General features: G+C 33.1%; 1 protein-coding gene across 1 annotated transcript; it reads left to right on the top strand.

Moving 5' to 3' along the window:
- Positions 1–26,062, top strand: LOC123657477. Its single transcript, XM_045593020.1, has 10 exons — positions 1–5; positions 116–179; positions 11,649–11,806; positions 12,711–12,815; positions 20,557–20,706; positions 21,027–21,159; positions 22,401–22,667; positions 23,230–23,394; positions 23,815–23,980; positions 24,571–26,062. The coding sequence occupies exons 1-10, from the start codon at positions 1–3 to the stop codon at positions 25,956–25,958; spliced, it is 2,601 nt and encodes an 866-aa protein (XP_045448976.1). The 3' UTR covers positions 25,959–26,062.

Genomic DNA, 26,062 nt, shown 5'->3' with positions numbered 1-26,062 from the left:
ATGAGGTAACGCAAATACAAAACAGTCGGAATTGAGAATTCAATTATTGAAGTCGGCTAAAAATAGTTTTTGTTGTAGCTACAAATGTATTAATATGATTTTTCTCTTGTTACAGTGAGCTGACTTTACTGGAAGGAATGGCTAATTGCGGGGGTTGGAGCGAGGAACCTGTATCCAGGGTATGAAATTTGTATACAGTCAATTTATGAATATATGAAAATAGACAATATAATAATAATAAGTATTATTTAATGTTATCCATATAAAAGTTGTAAAATTAATTAAATTTATTTAAATAATATACAAACATATAAATATAAATATCTTATACATACACACACGGTCGTTTAATCACATGGTAAGCAAGTTAATGTTTGTGTCATATATAGGTAACAGATAACTGTTATAAATATAATAATCTTGTAGATAACATTGACTAGCCAGTTTGCGCAGTTTGTAGTCACCCTGCTTTCTACTCCAGGGGTTGTGGGTTCGATTCCCATCCCCAGTCTGGGTGTACTATATATGTATTATTTATATGTATGGTTGTCGAAAGAAAAATGTAGCTATATCAGTCGGCTGTTACCTATTTATTTATTTATTTATGTTATACCTATAACACAAACATTAAGTTGCTTACTTTAGGAACAGATGACCGTGTGTGTATTGTGTAAATATTTATTATTATTATTTATTTAAACACTTTATTGACAAATAATTTTAAGTAAACCTCTCTTTTAATTCCCTCATAGTCAATCCTTAGGCCAAAAAAATGAAAAAATATAGGTATATCTTTACTGTATATGATATTTGAAATGAACTGAATAAGCCAGTAAATAGCTCAATACTGAGTGAATAGGAGTTCTACGAGGAATTGACAAGCGAATGACATTCTATAAGATTTTAAATTAATATCGTTATTTTCATTACTAAAATGATTTAAAACGGGATATTTACCGTGTCTTTTATTTTTATTTTGCGAAATTCGATATTTGAAATTATTTACGACTTTCTTGTTCACGAGACTTGTCTCCCGTTTTAAATCATTTTAATTATGACATTATACTTTCAAAAATCAAGAAATTCATGCTGCGTTATTCATAGTTTACAAAACTAATGTCTCCGCTACGCTATAATGCAAATAAAACTAACCATTGTTTTTAAAATACACAGTTATTTTATATATGTATAAAATTATCATATAATGAATCTGAATAAGAAACAACAAAAAAATGTATAATAATTTAACTTTAAAATATTTAAATAAAGTCAAGATGATTTTGCAGTAAGAACTATTTAATTTTTTATAATAATTTTTACTTAAAAATCTAGGTTATTAATATTTTTTGACCGAGATATCTAAAAACAGTTCGTTAAACTGTGTCCATTTTGATTATATAAAAAATAAAACCGCGATTCTTAGTGACGTGCGTGCTTTTTTTAAACTATTAATCTATACATCTATACAAATAAATAAAATTGGAGTGTCTGTTTGTAATAATAAAATAACCGCTTGTTACGAAATGCAAATCGATCTATACACGTTACATATACCAAAATAACATTTTTTACAATTTTTATCCGTCTGTCTGTCTGTCTGTTTTTTCCAACTAATGTCTGAAACGGTTGGACCAATTTTGACGGAACTTTCGCTGGCAGATAGCTGATGTAATAAGGAGTAACTTAGGCTCCTTTCATTGTAGAAATTAATTAACTTTTTAACTCTATGAACTAAACCATGCCCATAATTTTCAAACTGCATGGGATAATTTTTTTTTCTAATTTTTATCATAATGATTACAATCAATCCTGTCACCCCTTTTCGGCACGATGTTGAGTTCTAGGACACCTGTATAAGGAATCGTTCATTAATCACGTTAAGCTCTAAAGGGCGATATATTGAGATATTACGTATATTTATTTTTCGTTTAACGCGCTTGTATAACCATGCTTAGTTTTTAAAATTTAATCAGATTGTACCTATATTGAAAGATATATTCTGAAATTTCCTTCAATTTTTTTTCGAAATTTGGGGTGAGTCTAAAACCTCACCAAATTTCACTGAGGACATCAAATATTTGCTAAAAACATTACGTGTACGATCCCTAAGTTCCTGCTATTGTATCAACGGTCTGAATAATTGATATTCCGTACACGCTAGCAGGGTACTCAAACTTCTATCGCGTTAGTTAAAATCATACTGTTTTCCATCTTTAAAATAGCTTTTTATTATTCTTTTTAAAGAAAAGATATGAAACAGAAGCAAGAAATGTTCCATTAAAATAGAAAATCGATTCAAACGTTTGCTCACGATAAATCATAAAATATCATATTTAGCTTATAATATTATTTTAATGGTAACGAAGTTTTTGTCACAATTTAAATTGTACTATCGTACAGATAAAAATATCCCTAAAATATGAACAAAAATTCCAACAATCATAAATAAATCTTTATTACAATATTTAAACTGAGTCTTCTCTTTCCCCTTCAATAAATTATCGACTAAGGTAGGACACAACCGGAAATGTCCTGCTTAAATCTGAAGCAGTTCGACTGGGAAAGTACCTCGACCTTACAATAGATCACAGCTAAATAATACTGCTTTCAAGCAGTGTTGTGTTCCTCCGAGGGTAGGGTCGGCAACGCGCTTGCGATGCTTCTGGTGTTGCAGGCTCACCAGGTCATCAGGTGAGCCATACGCTTCTTCCGACCTAGTTGTATAAAAAAAATTAAGGACACTTGTTTAGCACTATTAATTATACTAAAAATACAAACAATTTCATAACCCATAAAACGAGCAATTATTTCAAAAGCGTACATCCCGCAAGCAACAAATATTGTCTATATATAAAACCCTATTGTCTGTCCGAAACATTTACGAGCACACCGCACGATTGTCGTAAAGACTTCGCTATCAGAGCTGGTCCCGTAATGACTATTTATGTTCAATGTCTTGATCTGACCGCTTGACAGCGCTTTTACAACCTACGATACGATGTTGTGTCTTCAAATATCGAGATATACGAACAACAACTTTAATAGAGTATAATTGTGTTTGCAGGCAAACGAAGAAAAACCGCCTTCAATTATATCGACCAGTAATACAACGTAGGTAGACAAAAAAATTGTCGAGTAAATACGCATTATCAAAGATTACTCCAAAAGTTGTAATCAGATCTGAAATCAGTGATGAAATCTATATTTATTAAACATCGGCTTTCGATTAAATTAAAAATCATCAAAATCGGTACACCCAGTAAAAAGTTATGCGGCTTTTCGAGAGTTTCCCTCGATTTCTCTGGGATCCCATCATCAGATCCTGGTTTCCTTCTCATGGTACCAAACTAGGGATATCTCCTTTCCAACGAAACAAGAATTATCAAAATCGGTTCATAAATGACAGAGTTATCCCAATACGGTCGAATTTAGTAACCTCCACCTTTTTTGAAGTCGGTTAATAAAATAGTATAATGAAAACTTTAAGCTAATCTAATCAAACTAGGATGCCATGTTTTTTTTTTAATTTTATTGTATTTTGTTTTTTTTTTAGAAGATCTGTTCCAACATTTCCTTTTTATCGAAATATCTAATATGTTATTTTAAAACTAAACTTCGTGCACTAAAGATTAACTATAACAGTACAAGTAATATCGTACAATGTCCATGTACTATGTTTCATTACTAAGGGTTCGCCAATACAGCGAATATGCTCTGAGTACAACCGCTCCACCTTGTCAATATTTTTAATGATTCCAGCCTTAGAAAAAAAATATACTACACATTTGTTCATAACCTGGCATATAACTTTACTGCTATTACTATACCAGAAAATGTAATATAAACTCACCTATTTTGCATTTTTTTTCCTTTAATTGTATGAAAATCAGCATCAATCAATTGAGAGTGATGTACATTACGCATTACGCATAATTGACATAAATGCTATCTAAATACTATACAGAATAGGTTATGCTAATATATAGCTTATCTAAATAAATAAATAAATGTTACAACGACATCGTATAATGTATCGAACAGTGTAAAAACCCTTAGGACACGGCTCCATAATCTACATGCTCCGTTTAAGCATGTCGCTTACTTGCCTTACCATTTTTACCTTGCTTTATTTTAAACCTGGAATTCACTGTCCATGTTTGTATGTATTATTCATTATTTTGTCAATAATAGCCTCTTAAGTACTCCTAAACAACGGCGTCTTGCCGTCTTTGGTATAATTGCATGTTTTAGATCTTCCGACATCGTCTACTTATCGTTAAGTACAAAATAAATACGTAATAGGAATATAAATATAATATATAATGGAATAATGGAATTTTAAGCTATAAATTTGAGTAAATAATTTTTATTTTCTGCCTTCAATTTACATAAACTTACCACATCAATTGTCGCTTCAGCCTGTAATATTCCACTGTTGGGCATAGGCCTCTTTCCCCATGTAGGAGAAGGATCAGAGCTTAATCTACCACGCTGTTCCAATGCGGGTTGGCAGATATATTCCCTACTATGAGTAACGATCACTATCAGGTGTATATGATAACAACCGGGACCGACGGCTTAACGTGCTCTCCGAGGCACGGTGGGGAGACCCACAAGGACTGCACAAACACCCAGGCTACGGCAAACACCTGTATGGCCAATACAAATGTTTGTCATGCGCGGGGATCGAACCCGCAACCTCCAGCGCAACGGGTACAATCCACGACTGTGAGCGTTGCGCCAACGCGGCGTCACATCAATTGTCATAAGTATCGAAATATAAATATAGCTTTATGACGTCAGTTACACAAAATGGCCGTTTAGTACTGAACTGAAACTAAACATTTTAAATTAAAAAAAAAGTACTGTACTATTTATTTATACTCATGTAGGTATTTATGTATTGACTTGATTCGTTACTTTTCTCCATATATACAGAAATCATACAAAGATATAAGTCGTTGAAAGAAATGTGAAGTTATTCCTAGAATTAATTTATTTTGGAACACTGTATATATGAGGTGTGAGGTTTTTGCTTTGCCGTAAAATTTTTTGTTTCTCCTGCCCGACAAAAGTCCAAACCAGGCTTCATCATGATGTTGTTGACCATCCTTCACGCTCTTACGCCATTGATCTCTGTTTGTGGCTAATTTTAGAAAAAGCCTCACAATTATTTCATATAAATGATATATCATTTTATACATAATTATTCCACATAAATTAAATATCATTTTATAGACATTTTTTTAGTTGTGGATGCCGGTAAAGCAAGCATGCTCTACCTGTATCCACAACCAAAAAATTTCAACTATTCAAAAGGGAAGGCTAGGTTTGCTTTAAGAAGAAGGAAGGCTATTTTTCCTCAAATCAACGCGGATAAAACCGCGAGGCCAGCTAGTATATGTATATATCCTTATTAATGATTTTATAAATGTGATAAGCAATCTATTCGTCGAATGTCAATTATTTTTACCCGAAATCAAAAATGGATAAAGTTCCCAATTCGACTTTTGTGTTACCTCATAATTTTTACAGGTTATACCGATTTTGAGAATTTGTTCATGGAAATCGGTGCTTTTCATGTGGAGACCAAAAATATAAATTTGATCGTGATCTGTCGAATATTTTGAGCCATCCCTAATAATACCCGTTTAATTGGTGTTTTTTTCTACTACTATCCTGTGATCATTCTTCCGACAATTTTTCTTCCACATTTTTTCCTTAACCAGTATACAAAATCTAAAATTTAAAGACAAAAAATTTTGCGCTTGGACGGGTTGCTAACCGGATATAATTCCATCGGATCTTTCGCGTGATTGTTATCAAGCGATAATACTGGGTCATCACGAATAAGTATTTTAGACTTGCCCGAGTTTAGTGCTATTTAATAAACAGAATTAACTATATTATTATTTGACGCGATATATTATTGACATTCACAGAGTATTCATGTCGAAAAGAATCAATAAAGATTTAAAACAATTACAATAAAAATATTTACATGCAAAAGTAAAGATTCAGAACACAATGCGAACAAAAACTCCATTATCGAAAGTTCGTTTAAAACCGCAAACCGTAGCTAGTTAAATATATAACAAGATTACCCTGTTTCGAAATCTCGACAAAAATTGTTTTCATCTTTAATTAACTATGATTATTCTAATTATAGCAACCTTTCTCTCGTCGTACTCGTGTTTTGATTATAAAACTTCGCCCAGTAGTTATGATGCCAGAATACATCTGTCAAAAGACACACGCTACATAATAAAATATTCAGATAAATATCTTGGGAGGTACCTAACAATGGTGCCATTAGTGTTGCACGTAAAACATTAAAGACAAGTAAATTAATGGATGATGCAATGCGTGAAAATTTAGTTTGTATGTGTTGTTTTTTTTTATAATTTTTCTTGTAAACCTGTCAACACAGACTTATATAATTATATTTATTACCAGGGAAGTAGTACCCACCTTAAATTCACTTGTATGTTTTTTTTAACTATGAAATTGAAGCGAAATGATATTTAATTAGTTTATATTATAATAAAAAACTCTTGGTGTAGAAGTTATGTTATAATATAAACTGATTTGTAAAGTTATTTTGAGTTTGTTGTCTATCAGTAATTTTTAATGTGCTGTTGTTATGATAACATGATAGGGTTAACTATAATGATTAGATATTACATTTGTAATTACTTAATACGAAAATACTATTGATTTTTTTATACAACTAGGTCAGCAAAAAAGCGTACAGCTCACCTGATGATAAGAGATTACCGTAGCCTAGAGACGCCTCCAACACCGGAAGCATCGCAAGCGCATTGTCGACTCTACCCGGAGCCCCGCAGAAGCGCTAGTCACCTTACTCACCACAGGAACACAATACTGCTTGAATGCAGTATTATTAAGCTGTGATCTGTAAGGTCGAGGTACTTTCCCCAGTCGGTCTGCTCCAGATTTTAAGCAGGACATATCCTGCTATGCCCTACATCAGCTGTTACGGCTTTTACGATGGGTTTCATTGAATAAATTAATTATTTATTTATCAGGATAGCCAACAGGTGCTTACACTGCCACTGACTAGAAAAATCTTAATTTAAATTTTACTTCATAGTTTTTTATCAATCTTCGTTAAGAAAGCGACTTTAAGTAGCTACTGTTATATCATTATGTCATGTTCTACACCTGTTGTACATATTATTGTTTTAGCTTCTTGAGTTCTCATGTAAATGACTGTGGCGTAATGAGAAAATATATTTTAAACCTAATATTTTCTTTAATGTAAAACTTGACCTAACAGTTAGAAACATAACATGAGAAATTATATCAATAGATAATATTATGTATTTTATTTTTACTGTACAATTATGTGCAAAATGGTTTTATTTGAAACCACCTAAGCCTCATTTACCTTATGATGTTGAATCCTGAATATACATCTTGTTAAACTTTTTCTGCATTCATAACGGAACAACTGACAAACGAGTGGGAAGATTTATTGGGGTTGGGTAGGGCACAGCAGAATATAACCTGCTCAAAATCTGGGGCACTCTGGGGAAGTAGTTTTGCGTTCCTGTAGTGAGTAACCGAGTGACCGCGTACGAAACACTACTGTGCTACAAAGAATGGGGAAGGCCACAGAGATACTTACAACCATAAAGAGCAGGAAATTGGAATATTTTGGACACGTGATGCGCAACACCAAAAAATATGAACTCCTTCAACTTATCATTCGGGGGAAAGTAGCAGACAGAAGAAGGCCTGGCCGCAGAAGGATATCGTGGCTAAAGAACTTGCGCCAGTGGTTCGGGAGGAGTACAAGATCATTGTTTGGAGCAGCGGTCTCAAAAGTTGAAATCGCCCTAATGATTACCAACCTTTGCAAGGAGACGGCAAGAAGAAGAAGTAAGTGAGTGAGGTAGCTAGGGTTCCTGGAGAGATTCGAGGATAGGGCCGACAAAGCGCTTGCGATGCACCTTAAGGTGTTGCAAACGTGTATCGGCTACGATAAACGCTTACCATCAGATGGAACGTAAGCTCGTTTTATGGACATTTTTCTTTACCAACACTAAGTTAATAATGAAATTGTTATTAATATTATCCATGGATCCATGTGGAGTGACGTGTTTTCGGCCGTTAACAAAAAATTAAAATTAAAAAACTAATTGGAGGATGTAATTTAATAATCACAAAGATGTATTGATGCGACTATATACACGAGAATACAAGAAATTGGAGAACAAAATGTAAATGTAAAGAGCAATAACTACAAAATAGAAATTGTAATGTAAATTTTGTAACTAGCCAATTTTAAATGACATAATTTTAATGACAATTTGATAAGAAATGACTAATATTTTTTAAATCTTAACAATTTAAATAATGAATAATAAAAATTAATATATAAAATTGAAGAAAAATACATGTGGGTAGAAATAATATAAATTAAAGGAACCAAAATAGGAGGAAAAAAATTATAAATTTAATTAACATATGTAAAGATGCAGTTCAATAGTCAAGTTCGGAGAATTTGATGCCTTGAAATTGTAAAATCAAAAACGTAATAACTTAAAAGTGTGCATATTGTTACCTATTAAATTCAAGTGTTGTAGTTTAAATTTTCAAAATTTAGAGATTACAGTTTCGAATATAACTTAAAATAAAAAAATAATAATTATATAATGTATTGGAATTTAGAATCTTACTTAAAGAACTTTGACGGGGAGATGTCTTTTGACTACCGTATGTAAAGATGCCTGATGATGGTCCAATAAAGGATCGAAACGTCGCATGAATTTGCAATTGGTGGTTTGATTGGCACCCTATGTCCACTTTCCTGCTAATCGTCAAGAATATTTATAATAAATGGACACAACGATAAATAATTGTTATTAATGTTCATTTAATTTCATGCAAAGTCTAGTATTTAAGCTTGTACAGAATAATGCTAACAGCACTCGAAGCTTCAAATATTAAAAATAAAAATAAATTTTTCTTTATTGATTTCTATTTTGACGTCAAATTTCATTAAAACCTTACGCAAAATCCTATACATTTGAAAGCGATACCACTATCGTTTTAAAGCTTTCAAATCTAAATCCAAAAATAACCCACTTCAAAGTTAAAAACAATAATAAAAATGAAATGAAACATCCTAATCATTAAAAAAATATTTTAATATACAGGAAAATCATATCGCAACTTTCATATTGACATCTAACACGATTGGTAGATAAAAATCTTATTAACATATTCATAAGAGCTAACATCTCTATTTGTTACACCTCATATGTAAATGTATACTATAAACAAGAATTTATAATGTTATATGTAACACTATGTTGACTTTTATGTGGCAGATTTTAATATGACAGTTTTTTATGTGTTCATTATATTTATGTTAATAATTTTTTTCGAATTTGTGAAATTAATTATTTGTAGATGTTCACAGTCAAAAAAGTGGTATCCGTTGTCGTTCGTGGACAATAAATGTCGAATGCAATCCGATGTGATGCAAAATGACGCCGAAATCTATACAAATAAATAAAATTAGAGTGTCTGTTTGTAATATAAAAATAATTGCTTTTTACTGAGTGCATATGGATGTATACACGGTACATATACCAAAATGATTTTTTTTACAATTTTTGTTTGTCTGTCTGTTTGTTCCGGCTAATCTCTGAAACGGCTGGACCGATTTTGACGGAAATTTCACTGGCAGATAGCTGATGTAGTAAGGAGTAACTTAGGCTATTTTTATTCAAAACAAATTATTTATTTTATAACTCTGCAAACTGAACAATAACTTTTTTGTTAAGTTCCACGCGAAGTCGCGTGGCGCACAGCTAATTTTAAATATATATAACTAACTTTCCGTCTGCGGTTTCGCCTGCGTGGATTTACATGATTTGTGCTCTTCCATTTTATCTTATTAAAATATAACCTATGTCGCTAAGTGATAACGTAGCATTCGCTGGACGAAAGAATCTTTAAAATTGGTGAAGTAGTTTTGGTTAACTTCATCAAATAGTTCCTCTATACAATATAGAGTAATATATAGTATATTGTTCAGTTTTCTCTGTAATTATGTCCAAAAACTAGCTTATATATTCTTTTTTATATATGAAAACTATTGCCAGAGACATTTTTTTAGATTTTACGTCTCGAACAAAGTAAATCCAAATTTCATGTTATACTAATATGCTTGAGAAAAACGGAAACGTATTAAATAATTTACCCTACTTTTATCAAGATTATCATTATAATTTTTGGCAAATAAATTCGAGTAGTTTCTTCGCAATTTTTCGTAAAACAATATTTTGGATTCTCAAATCCATACCTTGAATTTCGCGGCAAGCTTTTTTATCGTGTAATTTGTGTAATGACATTATATTGATAATAAAAGTTTTACGGAAAAAATATTTTCATCTTTTAAGCGCATCTATACTAATATTATAAAGCCGAAGACTTTGTTTGATTGTTTGTTTGTTTGTGTGAACAGTTATCTCAGACACTACTGGTCCGATTTGAAAAATTCTTTCAGTGTTAGATAGCCCATTTATTGAGGAAGGTTATAGGCTATTTTTTTAATTAATGCATGTAAAATCGCGGGGCACAGCTAGTTTAAAATAAACGGTTTTTTTAAGTTTTTTTTTTAATTTATTCAGTCTATTTTTTGTAATAATTAACAATAAAGTAGGCACAGACTAGCAGCAACCCTTAATTAGGGATAAATAGAAAAAATTCGAAATTTCGCACACAACAGATCTACAATACTTTCACTGTACCGCAACTGTTTGCTCCCATTGACAGCCGCGTAAATAGTAAAGTCAATATAGAAAAAAAATCAACATCAATAATGCATGGCGTTATTGTTAGCGAGTTTTATAGCGATTATAAAACTATGAAAGTTCGTTCCATAATAAATTCTCATTAGGTCGGCAAAAACTTTATTATACTAGGAGAAGAAAGCGGAAAACTTGCTTTATTTTTAACAACTTAATCTTAATATAACGGAACCGGCTTAAACATTTTTTTTCCTTTAAGATTACTTGAGGATTGATTGATTCAAAGTAAGAGACTTTCCACAGTTGGGCATAGGTTTCTATCTCCAAGTAGGGGAAAGGCTTAATCCACCATACTACTCCACTCCGGGTTCGTATATATACTATGAGTAACGATTTCTATCAGGTATCTATGATAACAACCGGGACAGACAGATTAACGTGCTCTCCGAAACACGGTGGGGAGACCTACAATGAGAGACACACAGATTGGCAACAAATATTTATACAAATATAAATATACGTTTCGAGCGGGAATTGAACCCGTAATCACAGGTGTTTAGGCGCATAAACTGCACGCTCTACACCAGAGCTGTCTTTACGATTAATGGCATTCAATAGTGCCAAAAAACATCAGATTAATTTGCTTATTATACGTAGAATGGAGATTACACGGAGGAGAAAAAAAATCGTATGGGGTTATTAAAAGGCATTCCATTTTGATTAGCCCGTTGGCACAATTAGCAGCGAATTGAGTTACTTCATACTATAACTTAACGAGCTCAAAATATTGGGATAGAATTTTTTATTTTATTTACTTAATCAATAATCATTTTTACTAACAACTTTTTTTTTCATTAATAGGATAAACAGCGACCACCGATTTACAACCCAGAAGATTACGCGACGTCCCTCAAAAAATGGGGCAAGAAGACAGGAACAGGCAGTTTATATGACCTGGATCCCGGACAGGATCCAAATAAGGCAAGAACACTACCCACGCCGGGCAGTAAGGATTTCAGGTATCTTTCGGCTACTATCTTAGACTTGACACAATTTTATTAGCAAAAAAAATTAAAGGGGTCAATAAATTACTGTGCAGACATTTTACTTCAGTCGTGTGGTCTAAAGCACACTCGTTCTTCTTTTGGGTCTATCAGTAGATTTAAGGTTTTTTGGTGAATTTTATGATCCCAATTTTTCATCTAATCCAAAAATTTTGTTTTTTTTTAAAACAAGGAACTTTTATTTATTGCCATTTTAAACTGATTCGTTTCGTTATTAGAACTCTCTAATTTCACTATCTACTGTTCCTAATTGTATTCTCTAAGCATTAGAAAGTATGTTTTATTCGGAAGGTTATAATTATGACATCCGCTTCTGTGTTGCATGGAATTTCAAAGATTATAAAACAGAATATTCAAGTGTCATAAATCAATCAAATAGACTAGTATTTATACAGGATTATTGAACAGGAATAAGCTTAAATAAAGCCTACATTGGAAAAGCCTATGCCCATTAGTGGAATATTACAGGCGGGTTGGCAGCTATTTTCGTTACTATGAGTAACGACTGCTATTAGATGTACATAATAACTACCGGGACCGACAGCTCAACTTGCTCTCCGAGGCACGGTGAGGAGACCCACAAGGACTAACAGCTAGACTTAAAATAAATATTTGTATAAACATAACTATCCACACCGAGCGGATTCGAACACGTCGGTGTTAGGCGCCACCGACGCGGCTACTCACCATTGCACCAGGTCGTCAGTCGTACATTTGTCAATTTGTTTTATTTATATAAATTAAAAACCAACTTTTTGTCTAAACAATTGCTTCACGCTTGTTACCTTACAAATCGTATGTAGCATATGTGGTAAAGACCTCTCTTGTATCCTTTCTGTATACCAATTTCACATTTCAGGAATCCATGTCTTAACCTCAGTGAGGAGATGAGTCTCCGTCAGTTCGGCACGCCCAGCGAATTACTTACCAAATTAAGAGCAGATCTCAGGCTTTCGTTTCCAAGGTAAGATAAATTATTTAATAAAAATTAGAACAAAACTATATTTTACTAGCTGACTCGGCAAACGTTGTCTTGCCGCTAAACGCTATTTAAAAATAGGGGTTGATTGTAGAGGGTTGAAAATTTAGGGTTGTATGTATTTTTTAATGTTGTATTATAAAAAATAAAAAATAAAAAATTTATTTAAAAATTTAAAAAAAATTGGGGGTGGACGACCTTAATACATACATACATTTAGGGAGATGAAAAATAGATGTTGTTCGATTGTCGGACCTACTCAATATGCACACAAAATTTAATGAGAATCGGTCGAGCCGTTTCGGAGAAGTTTAACTACAAACACCGCGACACGAGAATTTTATGTATTAGATTTACGCTCTGGCCTTTTTTTAAGCATATGTAGCATGATTTTTGCTCCAATTTTATTGATTATTTCTTTTTGAAAAAAAAAATAACCTTGTTAATAATTATTATAACAAGCAACGCAGACGATTGAAGAAGAACTGGGTATAAAAGTTGTAAACTGGGGTAAAGAATGTTTTATCCGACTTGAAAAATAAGGAGATATTATAGTCAAATGTAGCTTTCGAGATCAACGAACTTTCATCTAAACAGACAATCTTCGTACCGTTCTATGAAAAATAGGTACATTGTTCGCAAACAGTCGTAAGTTTGCAGGAATTTTCACACATTACTTAACTTATATATTGGATTTGAGAAAGCCATTCGAACGAACGGTAATCGGATTCGCTTTATCACAATCGATTCTAGCACAAAAGGTATTTACTGAGTTTTGAGGGCTATGTCACGAGCGGAAGCGATTAGCGGTTTATTAGGTGGGGCTAAATTATTTTTTAACAATTTTAAGCTGTCAATCATTTATATAGAGTTTAATTATTCGTTAACGATTATTGAATTGACGCCGAGTTGCACGAATATAAATTAAAATTTAAGTAGTGATTAAACTAATTTAATCGAAAGAATTGTATGAAATTCTTGTGATTAAATTAGTTTAATCTCTTACTTAAATTTTAATTTTGTTTCGTGCAACTCGGCGTAAGTGTCTTATCGTATACATATATAATTATGTAATTTATAAAACTTTATTACTGTTTTTATTTGTATTATTTATTTTATTTGTAAGTTAGCTAAACTTTAAAAAAAATACGTGAATAACATATATTCTAAAGATGGTCCACTTTGTTATTCTGACAGCCTCGCGACAGACGGATAGACAAGCAGACAGATAGACAGCGAATTCTTAGTAATAGCGTCACGTTGGCACAATTTTACATGCAAACTAAAAAAAAACCTTGTTTTTGTGTAAGAAAGTTTTATTACTACTGAGATTCTTTATTTAAAAAAAACCGTGTGGTGTCGTGGGACACCAGATAGAAATGTAGTTAACTATTATAAAATATTGATTTCAAGTTCTATTCGAGGTATAAAAAAAAAAAATATTTGATCGGGTATACATTTTATTATGATCTTTTTAACGATAAAAATAGAAAAAAAACTACTTTACAAAATTATCGTAAAACCTTTATTTTATTTACAATAATTTATAAAATATATATAATAATTATCGAATGATATAATAATAATAGCAAACTGGAATATTAATAAAAGTCATCACGTAGATTTGCCATTAAACACTATATAGCCATTATACATAGATTAAAAAATTACGCTTTTTTTTTAAGTTACGGTCGTTTTTTACCGGCTAGAGTACACCTCTACAACGTCCCATAAAGAACTTCGTTCTAACACATTTTTTTGTGTAACGAGGTAATGTCTACTGAGAAGTGCTTCTGCGGTTTCAAAGTGCTAACATTGTCCCACAATTAATTTCTCACTTGTCAGTAACCTTATAAACACCTTGTAGATACTGAAAAAAAAATATTCGTCTACCTGCAATAAAAAAGCGTATAGGGTTAAGGTCTAACTCTATTGAAGTACCTATACACCTCTAAAACCTTGAATACTTATACACGCAAATTGAATTAAAAGCATCATCTTATAGGGTATTAGAGATTTAAGGAGTGTATAATTGGCCTTACATTAAGTCTAAACAATGTTACTTTACGTTTAAGACCATTTGCCTGTCCGTCTTTCTATTAGCGGTCTATGAACTTACTGTTAGACAAAACGTCATTTCATTAATGCTGACTTAGAACATTAACCTCTGAAGTATAATAAATATTTATATGTAGATTTTTTTATGTACATTAGCTTTCGTAGGCCGCGAATTTTTAAATGGTTTTTTTTCTGTATTGTTATGTAGTGTCCGGACCTCCGAGAGTATGCCCTAGTAAGTCTAGTCCTAGTCCGAGAGTAAGTCCCATTGAATGTGAGGCGATTTATATTAACGCAGTTGCTATCTTGTTTATAAGTTATTAATTAAGTATTTTTAAAGTAAAAGCTATGCCTAGTTTAGATGTATCGATGCAAAATAAAAAAATGTATAAATGTACAGTAACATAAAATAATAAAATAATTATATTAAAAGCTATCATACGCAGCTGTATACACGCAGCGTATAGAAATTGGCAGTAACTGTAAACAATTATATTTCCATGCTATTATTTCCTACATTTTTAGTACAGAATTTTACTAGTACGTAGCACGGCCTGTTACGCACACAAGGCTAGGTGCCTACTACATAAATTAGTTATACATTCGGTTTTTTTTTAAAAATGTACAAGGGACAAAAGTATCCATAAGTATAATAAAAAGAAATTTAAAGTAAAACTTCTTTACGCACGCTTGACTTGGGGAGTAAGCTGGTAAATGCGTGACGATAGCGTTACGAAAAGTGTGATCGGGCGAGGCGAACTAAGTAAGAGAGAGAGAGAGGTGCGAGCACACATTTTCTTTATCTCTTTCTTTCATAACCAGTTACGTTTCATATATCTAAGACACAGTGCAGGCCTGTTGTGCAGAAGGTTTACTTCAGTCGTGTGGTCTAAAGCACACAATTTTTTTTTTGAAGTATTAGTACTTCACTACTGTTTCGTCCGTAATAGTTTTAATATAAGTATACGGATGTAATATTATCTAGGTGACTTAGTGGTCTGAGTACTAATGCTGTTATCGCCGATGAGAAACCTTATTAAAACTGTCGTTACACTGCCAATACAATTGTAAACCCTCTTGTACTAATATTCTGAATCAATGTAATCAGATATTCTTATTCGTTATTAAAAAGCATTTATCGTTGTGTGGTTTCTTAAATATGTACCTATAAAAATATATCGAAACATGTCTATATATAGCAGTAAAAAGATTAGGAATAACTAGTTATAAGAAGAGCCCTTACAGGAGCATTCCATGCAAAATCAATTTTTAAGACAAATGTCCGCCCGTTTGTACGTTTGTTCCAACATCACGCAAAATGTCCTGCACGAAAAAAGGTTGTGTGTGTCAGCTCTGACGCACGACTGGTCTTTACTCCTTCAGATCGACTGTCTAAATAGGCACAAAAAAGGCTCACTAATCTAAGAGTAGAAGAGAGTAAAAGGTGAATACCATATCAAATGGCAAAATAAACTAATCAAATAACGCCACCTATTATCGATAAATGCTTTTAATAACCCTATTGGGTTCCGATAGATGGCGTGACGAGAAACGTAACGAGGTCATTCGTTGAGTAGATTTTACTCCTCATAGTTTTTTAGGGAGTAAACTCTAAAATATATTTAATTGTATTGATTTCGTAAAAAAAATATTTTATGTATGAGTATTTTATGTATAGATATTTGGAAAAAATTTAATGAAGTATTCATAGGGGTAATAGAAGAAAAAACATTGTTATTAGAGTATTTGTCTGTTTGTTGTGTTTGTTCGAAATGCGGTTATAGCAGTTGCAGATCTGGTTTGGTTAAAAAGCCAATGCATGTTTAACCCCATACACGCCATATTAAACTGAACCATTGACACTGCTTATTTTATCTGCTCATTTTTTCGCAAGACAGGCCGACGTCTGTTGGGCCAGTTACACAATAAAAAAGAAAATGAACTTGTAATACCTGTAAATATTCCACTGCTGAAAAAGTGCCTGCTCACCATAAAGAGAGTTGATTATAACTTATTAACTTGTCCGCTAAACTGCTGAATTGCCAGTCGACAAATAAATTTTCTACCAAAAGTAACGATTGCTATTTATTTATTTTTTCATTTGGACAAACAGTAGTTGCTACATTACAATTTTCACATAAAAACTATAGATACTACAATTAAGCTTAAATGCGCAACATTTTAAGTTGTCTCAACATGCACAAAAAGAGATGTAACACTAGTATTATTAAAATATTATATCTACAAATTGAAATACAGATAAGTATAATTAAAAATAGATGTGTTATGTATAATTAAAATTATAAATAAATAAAATAAAACGCTTCACACTCAAAGGTACCCAGTAGGATTTCCTACTATGTTGGGGGTCCGGAAGCACACACAATACACAAGCACAAGTCTAGACCACGACAAGCATCTATATGGCCAATACAAGTCTGTCGTGAGCGGGGAAAAACTATGACAACATATTTGTGTTCGCTCGCAAACGAAAAAAACGGTCTATCCACGTTAAAAAAATACAGCATGATTGAGAACCCCCTCCTTTATTAAGTCGGTTATTTAAGTAAAAGTATAATTACTAAGCGAATACAGTTACTAAAACATTACAATTTTGCACATCATCAAATTCTTTGACAACGACCTAGTTGACACTAACCTTTTTAATGAATAAAAAAAATTAATGAATATTATTAACACATGGATTTAAATACAAAGACGAACACTCTGTCAACCTTATGTTCTAATCATTTTAATTTATGGTTTAGCGGTTAGGAAGTTCTATTTCAGCTGACGGTTCGGTTTCTGTTCTTTTGTTAATATGCCGTTGTGGGTTTTACACAATATCTCTGACAGTTTTAACTGACTTCCAAAAAAGGAGGAGGTTCTTAAGTCTGTTGTATTTTTTTAGGTATGTTCTCTCAGAACTTGTGACTGATTGGATGGAATTCTATATTTTTTGGATCGAAAGGTGATGCGTGTGACGTGGTTCCATTTAGATTTAATTGAGATCTGAGAAGTAATTTTCGAGCTACATCTAATAATGCGTATTTACTTGACTATTTTCTTCCGTATAGTAAAAATAAATGTACATATATATATATATATATATATATATATATATAAAGTTAAATAAATATATATATAAAGTTGTATTATACCGCATAATTTTTGAGTAGTCTTTGATAACGAGTGTTTACTTGACTATTTTTTGGTCTACATACGTTGTATTATGTATGTAATTAAAGTCGATTCTTTTTGGTTCTCAAGCAAACAAAATTAAAACATTTATGAATGATTTTTTATGTTTTTTCCTCTGTACTGAAAATATTAATGTTATAAAGCTGAAAAGTTTGTTTATTTGTTTTAAAACGCTAATCTCATAACACGAAGCTACTGGTTCGAATTTTTTTTTTTTTTTGTGATGGATAGCGCATTTGCTGAGGAAAGGCTAGGCTATTTTTTCCCCAAATTAACACGTGTGAAACAGACAGAAGTCGCAGCTATCAGCTAGTTGTTATTATGTGTCATTTATATTTCTCTGTGTTGTATTAAGATAGGTTTTTTATTCATTATGTACGTATATATTTATAGTATAAGCACTAATATCCTTCCATTCGTTGATAATTACGCTAATGGCGTCCATTTGAAACTCATAAAACTATTCCCATGTTGATATAAAAGAAAAGAAAAAAGATGAAATCGCATGGACAAGTATCTTTTTCAATTACATCTTATTTTTGCATCGCGTTGCGGTCAGTTGCATTGCTTTCGCGGACGTGTTAAGTCATAAGCGGTAGTGGATAAAAAATAAAATATATATTTCTAAATGATTATAATTTAAAAAAAAAAAGAAAAAACTACATAATATAAAGTCTACTGTCTGCTTTAGCTGAGGTAAAGCACAGCAGGAAATTTCCTGCTCAAAATATGGAGCAGCCCGACTGGGGTAGTACCTCGACCTTACGAAATATCACAGCTAAATAATACTGCTTTCAAGCAGTGTTGTGTTCCTGTTGGTGATTAAGGTGACCAGAGCTCCTGGGAGGAATTAAGAAATAGGCCGGCAACGCACTTGCGCTGCTTCTGTTATTGCAGACGTCTATAAGCTACTGTAATCGCTTACTATCAAGTGAGCCGTGTGCTACTTTGCCGACCTAGTTATATAAAAAGAACAACGGCGTTTTATTTTATAATGGCAGTATCTAGCTCATACAGAGATTTTGGGACTTAAGCGCGGCAGAAAAATACAAGGAAACATTGGACTGTGTTAAATACTTCCCACCATACATAAACTTTTTATATAGGGTCGTACGAAAAGGTAATTTGATTGTTGCATAAGACTATAGCTGTTATTGTACTTTGTCTTGAAACATCCCACTACTTTTTATTGTTTCTTTCTATTTTAGAGCATGGAAGAGTTAAAAAATATATTTGAGTATGTACCTGTGTATTGTGTGTTACTTACAGAAGAAATTATTATATACTAGCGACCTCTGTCCGTCCATATCTTTTTACGCGATAAGTAATTACCAACATATCATATACTAAAATCTTCTCCGAAACACGCTGATCGGTTCAGTAGTTTTTGCAGTATAACTGAACAAAAAAACCGGCTTTCCATTTATTAGTATATATATATACTAATAAATGGAAAATCTATATGGATATATATATATATATATATATATAGATATAGATTGGCTATGAATTCTTGGCGACAATCGGCAATAACGCTACAGCATTAAACTCAGACCACGCGTTTTATTCGTAGGTAACTAAAATAGTTATGACGATTGGAGCGAATCCGCGTGTAGTGGCTGCAATTTGCGACAATCATTTCTTTATACAGCCAGATTATATAGTTCTCCTACTCGTACATTCTGATGCGACTCGTGGGCATTACGTTAATGGGTCCACTATTTATTTTATTTTTATGGCTTGCGCATGCGACGCGGCGTACTTTGATGATTGCTTTTAAATAAAGTATTTTATAATTGATTAATTTTACTTAATGTTTTGTTTTATTCACGTTTTACACTTTTCTCACGATCTTGCTCTTGCCCGCACAGCATGAAATATATTATGCAAGAGACTATTTCTCATAATGATTACTGGGGCTCGCTTGACCTATTGACGTGATCGATCCTCTCTCGTGGTTTAGATTTGTATGTTTGGCGTTTGTCGTGACTCGGGTGCTTGGTTCTACATTTCTCCAAAACCCCATCACTATTGTAGGGTATTTTATGCATTTACAGAAAAAGGTTACTTTTGTTTACAAATAAAATTTAAAATGTCTTAAGAGTCCGTGGGACTGTCAATTGCGATTTTCATTATCAATGGAAGCAAATGTCAGTTACATCAACATCGCAGTAGGACCTAGAAGAATATGTTATGTGTCCGTATTCAATCAATCAAAACAAAACAAGAGTGCAAATACTTATGTAGTGATTTTAATTTCATATATTTTCGATCAATTGTAAAATTTCAAAACGCTATCATCTTATTCAATTATAATTAAAGCTTAGTAAAAAAAAAACTTAGGCGTAAACCTCTATACCGATAAATTTTAATAACAGCTTACTCTCCTTTATCATCGCATCATCTTCTATTAACTAAACTTGGAGGGTAGATTTAAAAATTCTAATTTTTCTATTTTAAAATCTAGTTTCGTGCAAGAGTTCGCGTGTGAGCCGCTAGATGGCGTTACTTTGCTACTGGAATTACTCCGAAACATTCAGCTCAGTCAAACGGGAGATGCGGCACGGGGTCCACCTGCAGTGAGACGAAGGCCACTGTTAGATGAACTGGCTTGCCTGTAAGTTGAAAAAGTATTTATAAAAATTGTATTGTGTATTTTTTATTGGGAAATACTAATAATGATATATAATTAATTAGAAAATATTTAATTAAAGACTAGTCAATTAACATTTTTATATGATGTTATTGAATGAAGTACATGATAAATTAAATATTATTAAATTACGATTCCAAAATACTTTTAAAATCTTTAATTTGATTCCTTCGAAAAATGTTACAGACCAGAAAAGCAATGTAACTATTAAACTTAAATTTCATGTTAGTGTATATAGCGAAAGAAATGATAATAATGATATTATTATTTTTTTAATTCCTTAGACAATGCCTTTGGAGCTGTTGCACTCGTTACTCCGACTGCGTGAGACGTCTCGTGGCTTGTTCAAATGGGGTTTACGCACTTACAGTCTGCATTATGTCCACCGTTAACAAGACCAGAGTACTGGCTTTGCAGGTAAATGTCAAAAAAAATGTTAATCCGTTACATTAAGTAATTAATAATAATAATAATATACTTTATTGCACATTTAAATAAAGAACAAAATTAAAATTACAAGCAATTATAGTAACAAATTGTACAACCAGGCGATCTTATTGCTAAAAAGCAATCTCTTCCAGACAACCTGATAATGAAAGGGATATTGCTTTTCAGATGGGCAGGTGGTATACAGATTTAAATAAGTAAAAGAAAAAAAATAGAATATATAACAATTATATATACATATACATTATACACATACGTACACAATATTAAAAAAAAACATTTAGATACACACTAATATATAAATACTGTAATCGTATAATATATAGATTCATGGCAAATTTAATGATCTTTTATCAATTGAATGTAGTGAGTTTAAAATAATTATAGACTGAGGTAATATGCTTTCAAATGCTTCTTAAACAGAAACAAACTTTCAGCTCGTCTTATGGCCACGGGTAAGTCGTTCCATAGCAAAACAGCTTGCACAGCAAGGGAGTTTTTATAAAAGTTTGTTCTGTGAAGGGGTACACGCAGCTTAAGGTTTTCTGATGACCTTAAAATCCCACTATGTGAACCAAGGAATTCGAACTTATCCTTTAGGTAAACAGGTGTTGACGGATGAAATAGTACACAGTACAGAAGAGACAATATATGAGAATTCCGGCGAAGACGAATGGGTGACCAGTTCAGTTTTTTACGAAATTCCGAAATGTGGTCATATTTACGCAAGCCAAATATGAACCGAATCGCAACATTTTGAAGTCGCTCAAGTTTATTTAACTGATATTCAGTGAGGTTGAGATAGCATACGTCAGCGTAGTCCAGAATCGAAAGCATAAGTGAATTCGCAAGCGCAATTTTGGTTGGAATAGGGAAAAAGTTACGTAAACGTCTCAATGACCCTATGTAATTCTAACATGATGAGAATTTTGTGTCAGAAAACATACACGAAATACAAACATGATTGTCGCCATAACGTCTGTATGACTCATACAAATATTTGTCGCGAGTGGAGACCGAAAAGGACCGCTAGCGCAAGAGCCGATTTGTATGATCCATGATGACCGATTAATAAAAACATGATGACTTAATCTCATTATCTTTGTTTTGTTAATGTTTACTGTAATGCTTTACCATAATTCGAGTGAAAATTTATATTCAGCTTAACATATATTTCTTATTAGTTGTTAATCAAAACAATTTTTCTCCAGCTCCTAACAAAAGCGTGCTACCCACCAGCAAGCGGTCACAGTATGATATCGGAAGCATTATCTACATTACGTCTCCGTTTCGGAGAGCCGGTCCGATTCAGATTCTTAGTTGGGATGCTGCAAAGCGCTGCCGGATCCGGTGACTTACAAGCAGCGGGCTTAGCCTTCATAAATGCACTATTAGCCAGTGCACCTACCCCTCAAAGAAAGCTTTATATTCAGGCAGAATTGGAGCAAGCTGGATTCGATATTGTCACTTTGAAGAAGGTTAGTGAATGTATTGTGTATTTGTGAATTAGTTAATGAATAAGCCTATAAATATCCCACAGCTGGACAAGAACCTCTTCTCCATATAAAAGAGGGTTGGACTCTTAATCAACTGTGGGTAGACTTGTGGTAGAGCCAAAAGTAATGATAATACTTATGTATGTGTAGTGACATTGCAATGTCGAATCAATTCGAATGTCGAATATTGCAAAATTCCCAACTGAAAAAAAATTGCCAACGTAGTATATTAAGCTCTGATCCTTTGCCCTGCAGTAAGATGTCACAGACTGAATCAATAGAAAAAAAACGAGTGTGCTTTAGACTACACGACTGAAGTAAAACTTACGAAACGTCTCTCTTTCTCTCTCTCTCTTTCTCTCTCTCTCTCTCTCTTCTATCTTCACTAACTTGTTCTCCCTCTCAACTTCCGTTCGCCTCGCTCGATCATACTTTTCGTAACGCTTTCGTCACGATTCACCAGCTTACCCCCCAAGTCAAGCGTGCATATAGAAGTTTAACTTCAAAAAACGAAATAATCTGAAAATGTGTCGTTTTTTTACAGACTGTCGCCAAGTTGCCAAATATAAATGAAAACGTTAGCACTGAGATAGAGAACTATGAAAAGCAACTGATCGATATTGACACGCTCAATGAAAAAGCTAACGAGGCGCTCAAGGAAAAAGATGATCTTAGGAGCAAACTCGAATTACTGGAAAAAAGAGTCAAGGTACGGTAGTAAGAAAAAAAAGTCTTTAAAAATAATTTTAAATATAACCAAAAAAATTGCTTACATTATACGTCTGATTCTCTTGTCTTATAAATTTATAGGTAAATAAAATATTTAGGTCCACATAAGTTAAAAACATTTTCAAAATGTCTGCAGAATATACAATTAGATCGAGCCAAAATATTCCAATAAGATTTTTATTACAATTCAAATTATTTTAGTAAATATTTGTTAATATGAAATTGTGACAGGAATAAAACAAAAGAAAATGCAAGTTTAAAGGCTATGCAACAATTCGTCTAATCATCATCATCATCATCATCATCATCATCATCATCATTTCAGGCTATCACAGTCCACTGCTGGACATGGGCCATAATTCACAATTCACATTCGTCTAATAATTTTATATAATTGCAGATACTACAAGAAGAGAAAGGAATATTACTGTCCTTAGAAAAATGTCTCCAAGAGAAGTGCTGTGAACTACAAGAGGAAGTCAGCACGCTTAGATCCGAACACGGCAATCCTAATAGAAAGAAGAGCTTTGTTACTAAGAAAAAAAACTCGACGCATAAAAATAGAGGTAACTTAGGTTTACTTACATTTGGGAGACGATAACGGGTCACCTTTAGTTAGAATTACCTTTTGTCATTTTATCAGTATTTTTTGTTCAGTGCAATCTGGTGTCAAATATTATATAATGTTTTTCATTTTTAAAAGATATACTATTTAAAAAGAAAGTTATATTAAAAAATCAAAATGCTTACACTTACAGAACTTGACACTAACACACACTTGACAGTAACATCCCACTGTTGGGCATATGCCTCTTTCTCTATGTAGGAGATGGATTTGAGCTCCACCACTTGTTCCACTGCGGGTTGGCGGATATGTTCCCTACTATGAGTAACAATCGCTATCAGGTATTTATGATAACAACCGGGACCGATGGCTTAACATGCTCTCCGAGGCACGGTGGGGAGACCCACAAGAACAGACATTCAAACCGGACAGAAATGTTTGTACAAATACAAATATCCTAGCGGGAATCGAACCCATAAATCGTCGTTTTTTAGACGACCACTCGTACTACTGCACCAGAGCGGTTGTTGGAATGACATGAAACCTAAAATGACATAAATTCTCACATTTTACAATATAATATATTTTCAGACGAATCATCTCCACCGGAAGACGAAGGCATAAGTTCTTCTGAACGCTCCTTAAGCCCCGAAGCCGACCCACAGCGAGATTCAAGTGTCTACGAAGTTTTTAACATTAAAAACGAAACATTCGATCTGATGCGTAACAAACGTACTCTACACAAAAAATTAGAGATCGCTAAAAAGAACGAAAAGAAATCATCCGACGAAGACGACGAAACCACTATAGACGAAGTTATACAAGAATTAAGGAACATAGTCAATCATGCGGAAACAGGAAAGTATAGAGATAGACCATACGATGATAGGTCTAGGTGTAATGATGATTCAGAAATAACGATGCCGATGGACTATCAGAAACAAAAGTCTGATAAAGAAGATTCAATCACGAGCACAAGACACAGCATCCAAATAACGAACAAAGATTTAGACGATGAAAATGACAACGAACCTGAAATAGTGCCTAGCAAAATACTACCCCATCCACCGAGAAAAGCCAAAAGCTTAATACACTTATTCGTCCCACCGGTAGAACAAGGATTGTTATACAGTAAAGCTCCAGATCTTTTAGAAGATAACAACTTCTATTCAAGTGATGAAGGATCCGATTCCTTGCTAAGTGCTTCCCGTTGCCAAAATAATGTAACTAAAAAAACATCGATAACCAGTTTCGATTTCAGCGAATGTCGGGCTAAATTTAATTCCGTCGAACATGACGATGTTAAAATCAAAAGAACTAAGTCTAGATCTAGGGAGGATAAGAAGAGTGTTAAACGGAGCGAGTCCTTCCAAAATTCGGAAAAAGGATCGCGTCAAAGGGAATACATAGATAGCATGTTCTTTGAAACACAGAATCCAACTGAATCCGGTCAGAGATCGAACAACCGTGTCGACGAAATAGTTAATTTGATCGAATCAAAGAAATTGACCAAGAGTTTGGATAGAATCGATGAAGGCTTAAACTCGATGGTCGATATTGTCATGACGTCGGAGCCCAAGAAGCCCATCTGGTCGTACGAAAGGAGACAGAGATCTTGTTCCAGAACAAGCAGTGACGCTGGCAACGAATCTCCTCTCCTACCTCTAACGAGATCGAATAGCAAAATACAGACTTACAATACCAAATCGAGTTTCAAGAATGAGAAAATCGAACCCAAGCTATTGCCACAGAAGAATTTTGATAATACTAATTTTAATAACGCGTTTATTATGAAAAGGGGTAGTAATTCGGTTTTCTATTCGGGTACTTTGCTTAGAGAAGCGCCCGCGAGTATGACTAGTTTGGTGATGACGGGCACACATAGTTACGGCGATTTGAAGAAAACAATATCGCCAGTAGGATCTGTGGGTAGTTTTGGAATGAATAAAGTAACTGATATGCCTTCGGGACTATACTAAGATGTTTTTTATTATTTTACAGTAATTTATAGTTACCGGCGCGAGTGTTGAGCGCTGATCGTCAACTTGACTTTGACATTTTATGGATATACAAAATTGTTTTT

Source organism: Melitaea cinxia, chromosome 10, assembly GCF_905220565.1.
Source record: "Melitaea cinxia chromosome 10, ilMelCinx1.1, whole genome shotgun sequence".
Taxonomy (NCBI): domain Eukaryota; kingdom Metazoa; phylum Arthropoda; class Insecta; order Lepidoptera; family Nymphalidae; genus Melitaea; species Melitaea cinxia.
The sequence above is the reverse complement of the archived record's forward strand: the minus strand, read 5'-3'. Positions and strand labels throughout refer to the sequence as shown.

Bases quoted from the DNA above. Each gene is read 5' to 3' on its own strand.
- LOC123657477 (XM_045593020.1), top strand. The intron at 20,707-21,026 runs GTAAGTTGAAAA...TTAATTCCTTAG, and splicing joins TTAGATGAACTGGCTTGCCT to ACAATGCCTTTGGAGCTGTT. The intron at 21,160-22,400 runs GTAAATGTCAAA...ATTTTTCTCCAG, and splicing joins CCAGAGTACTGGCTTTGCAG to CTCCTAACAAAAGCGTGCTA.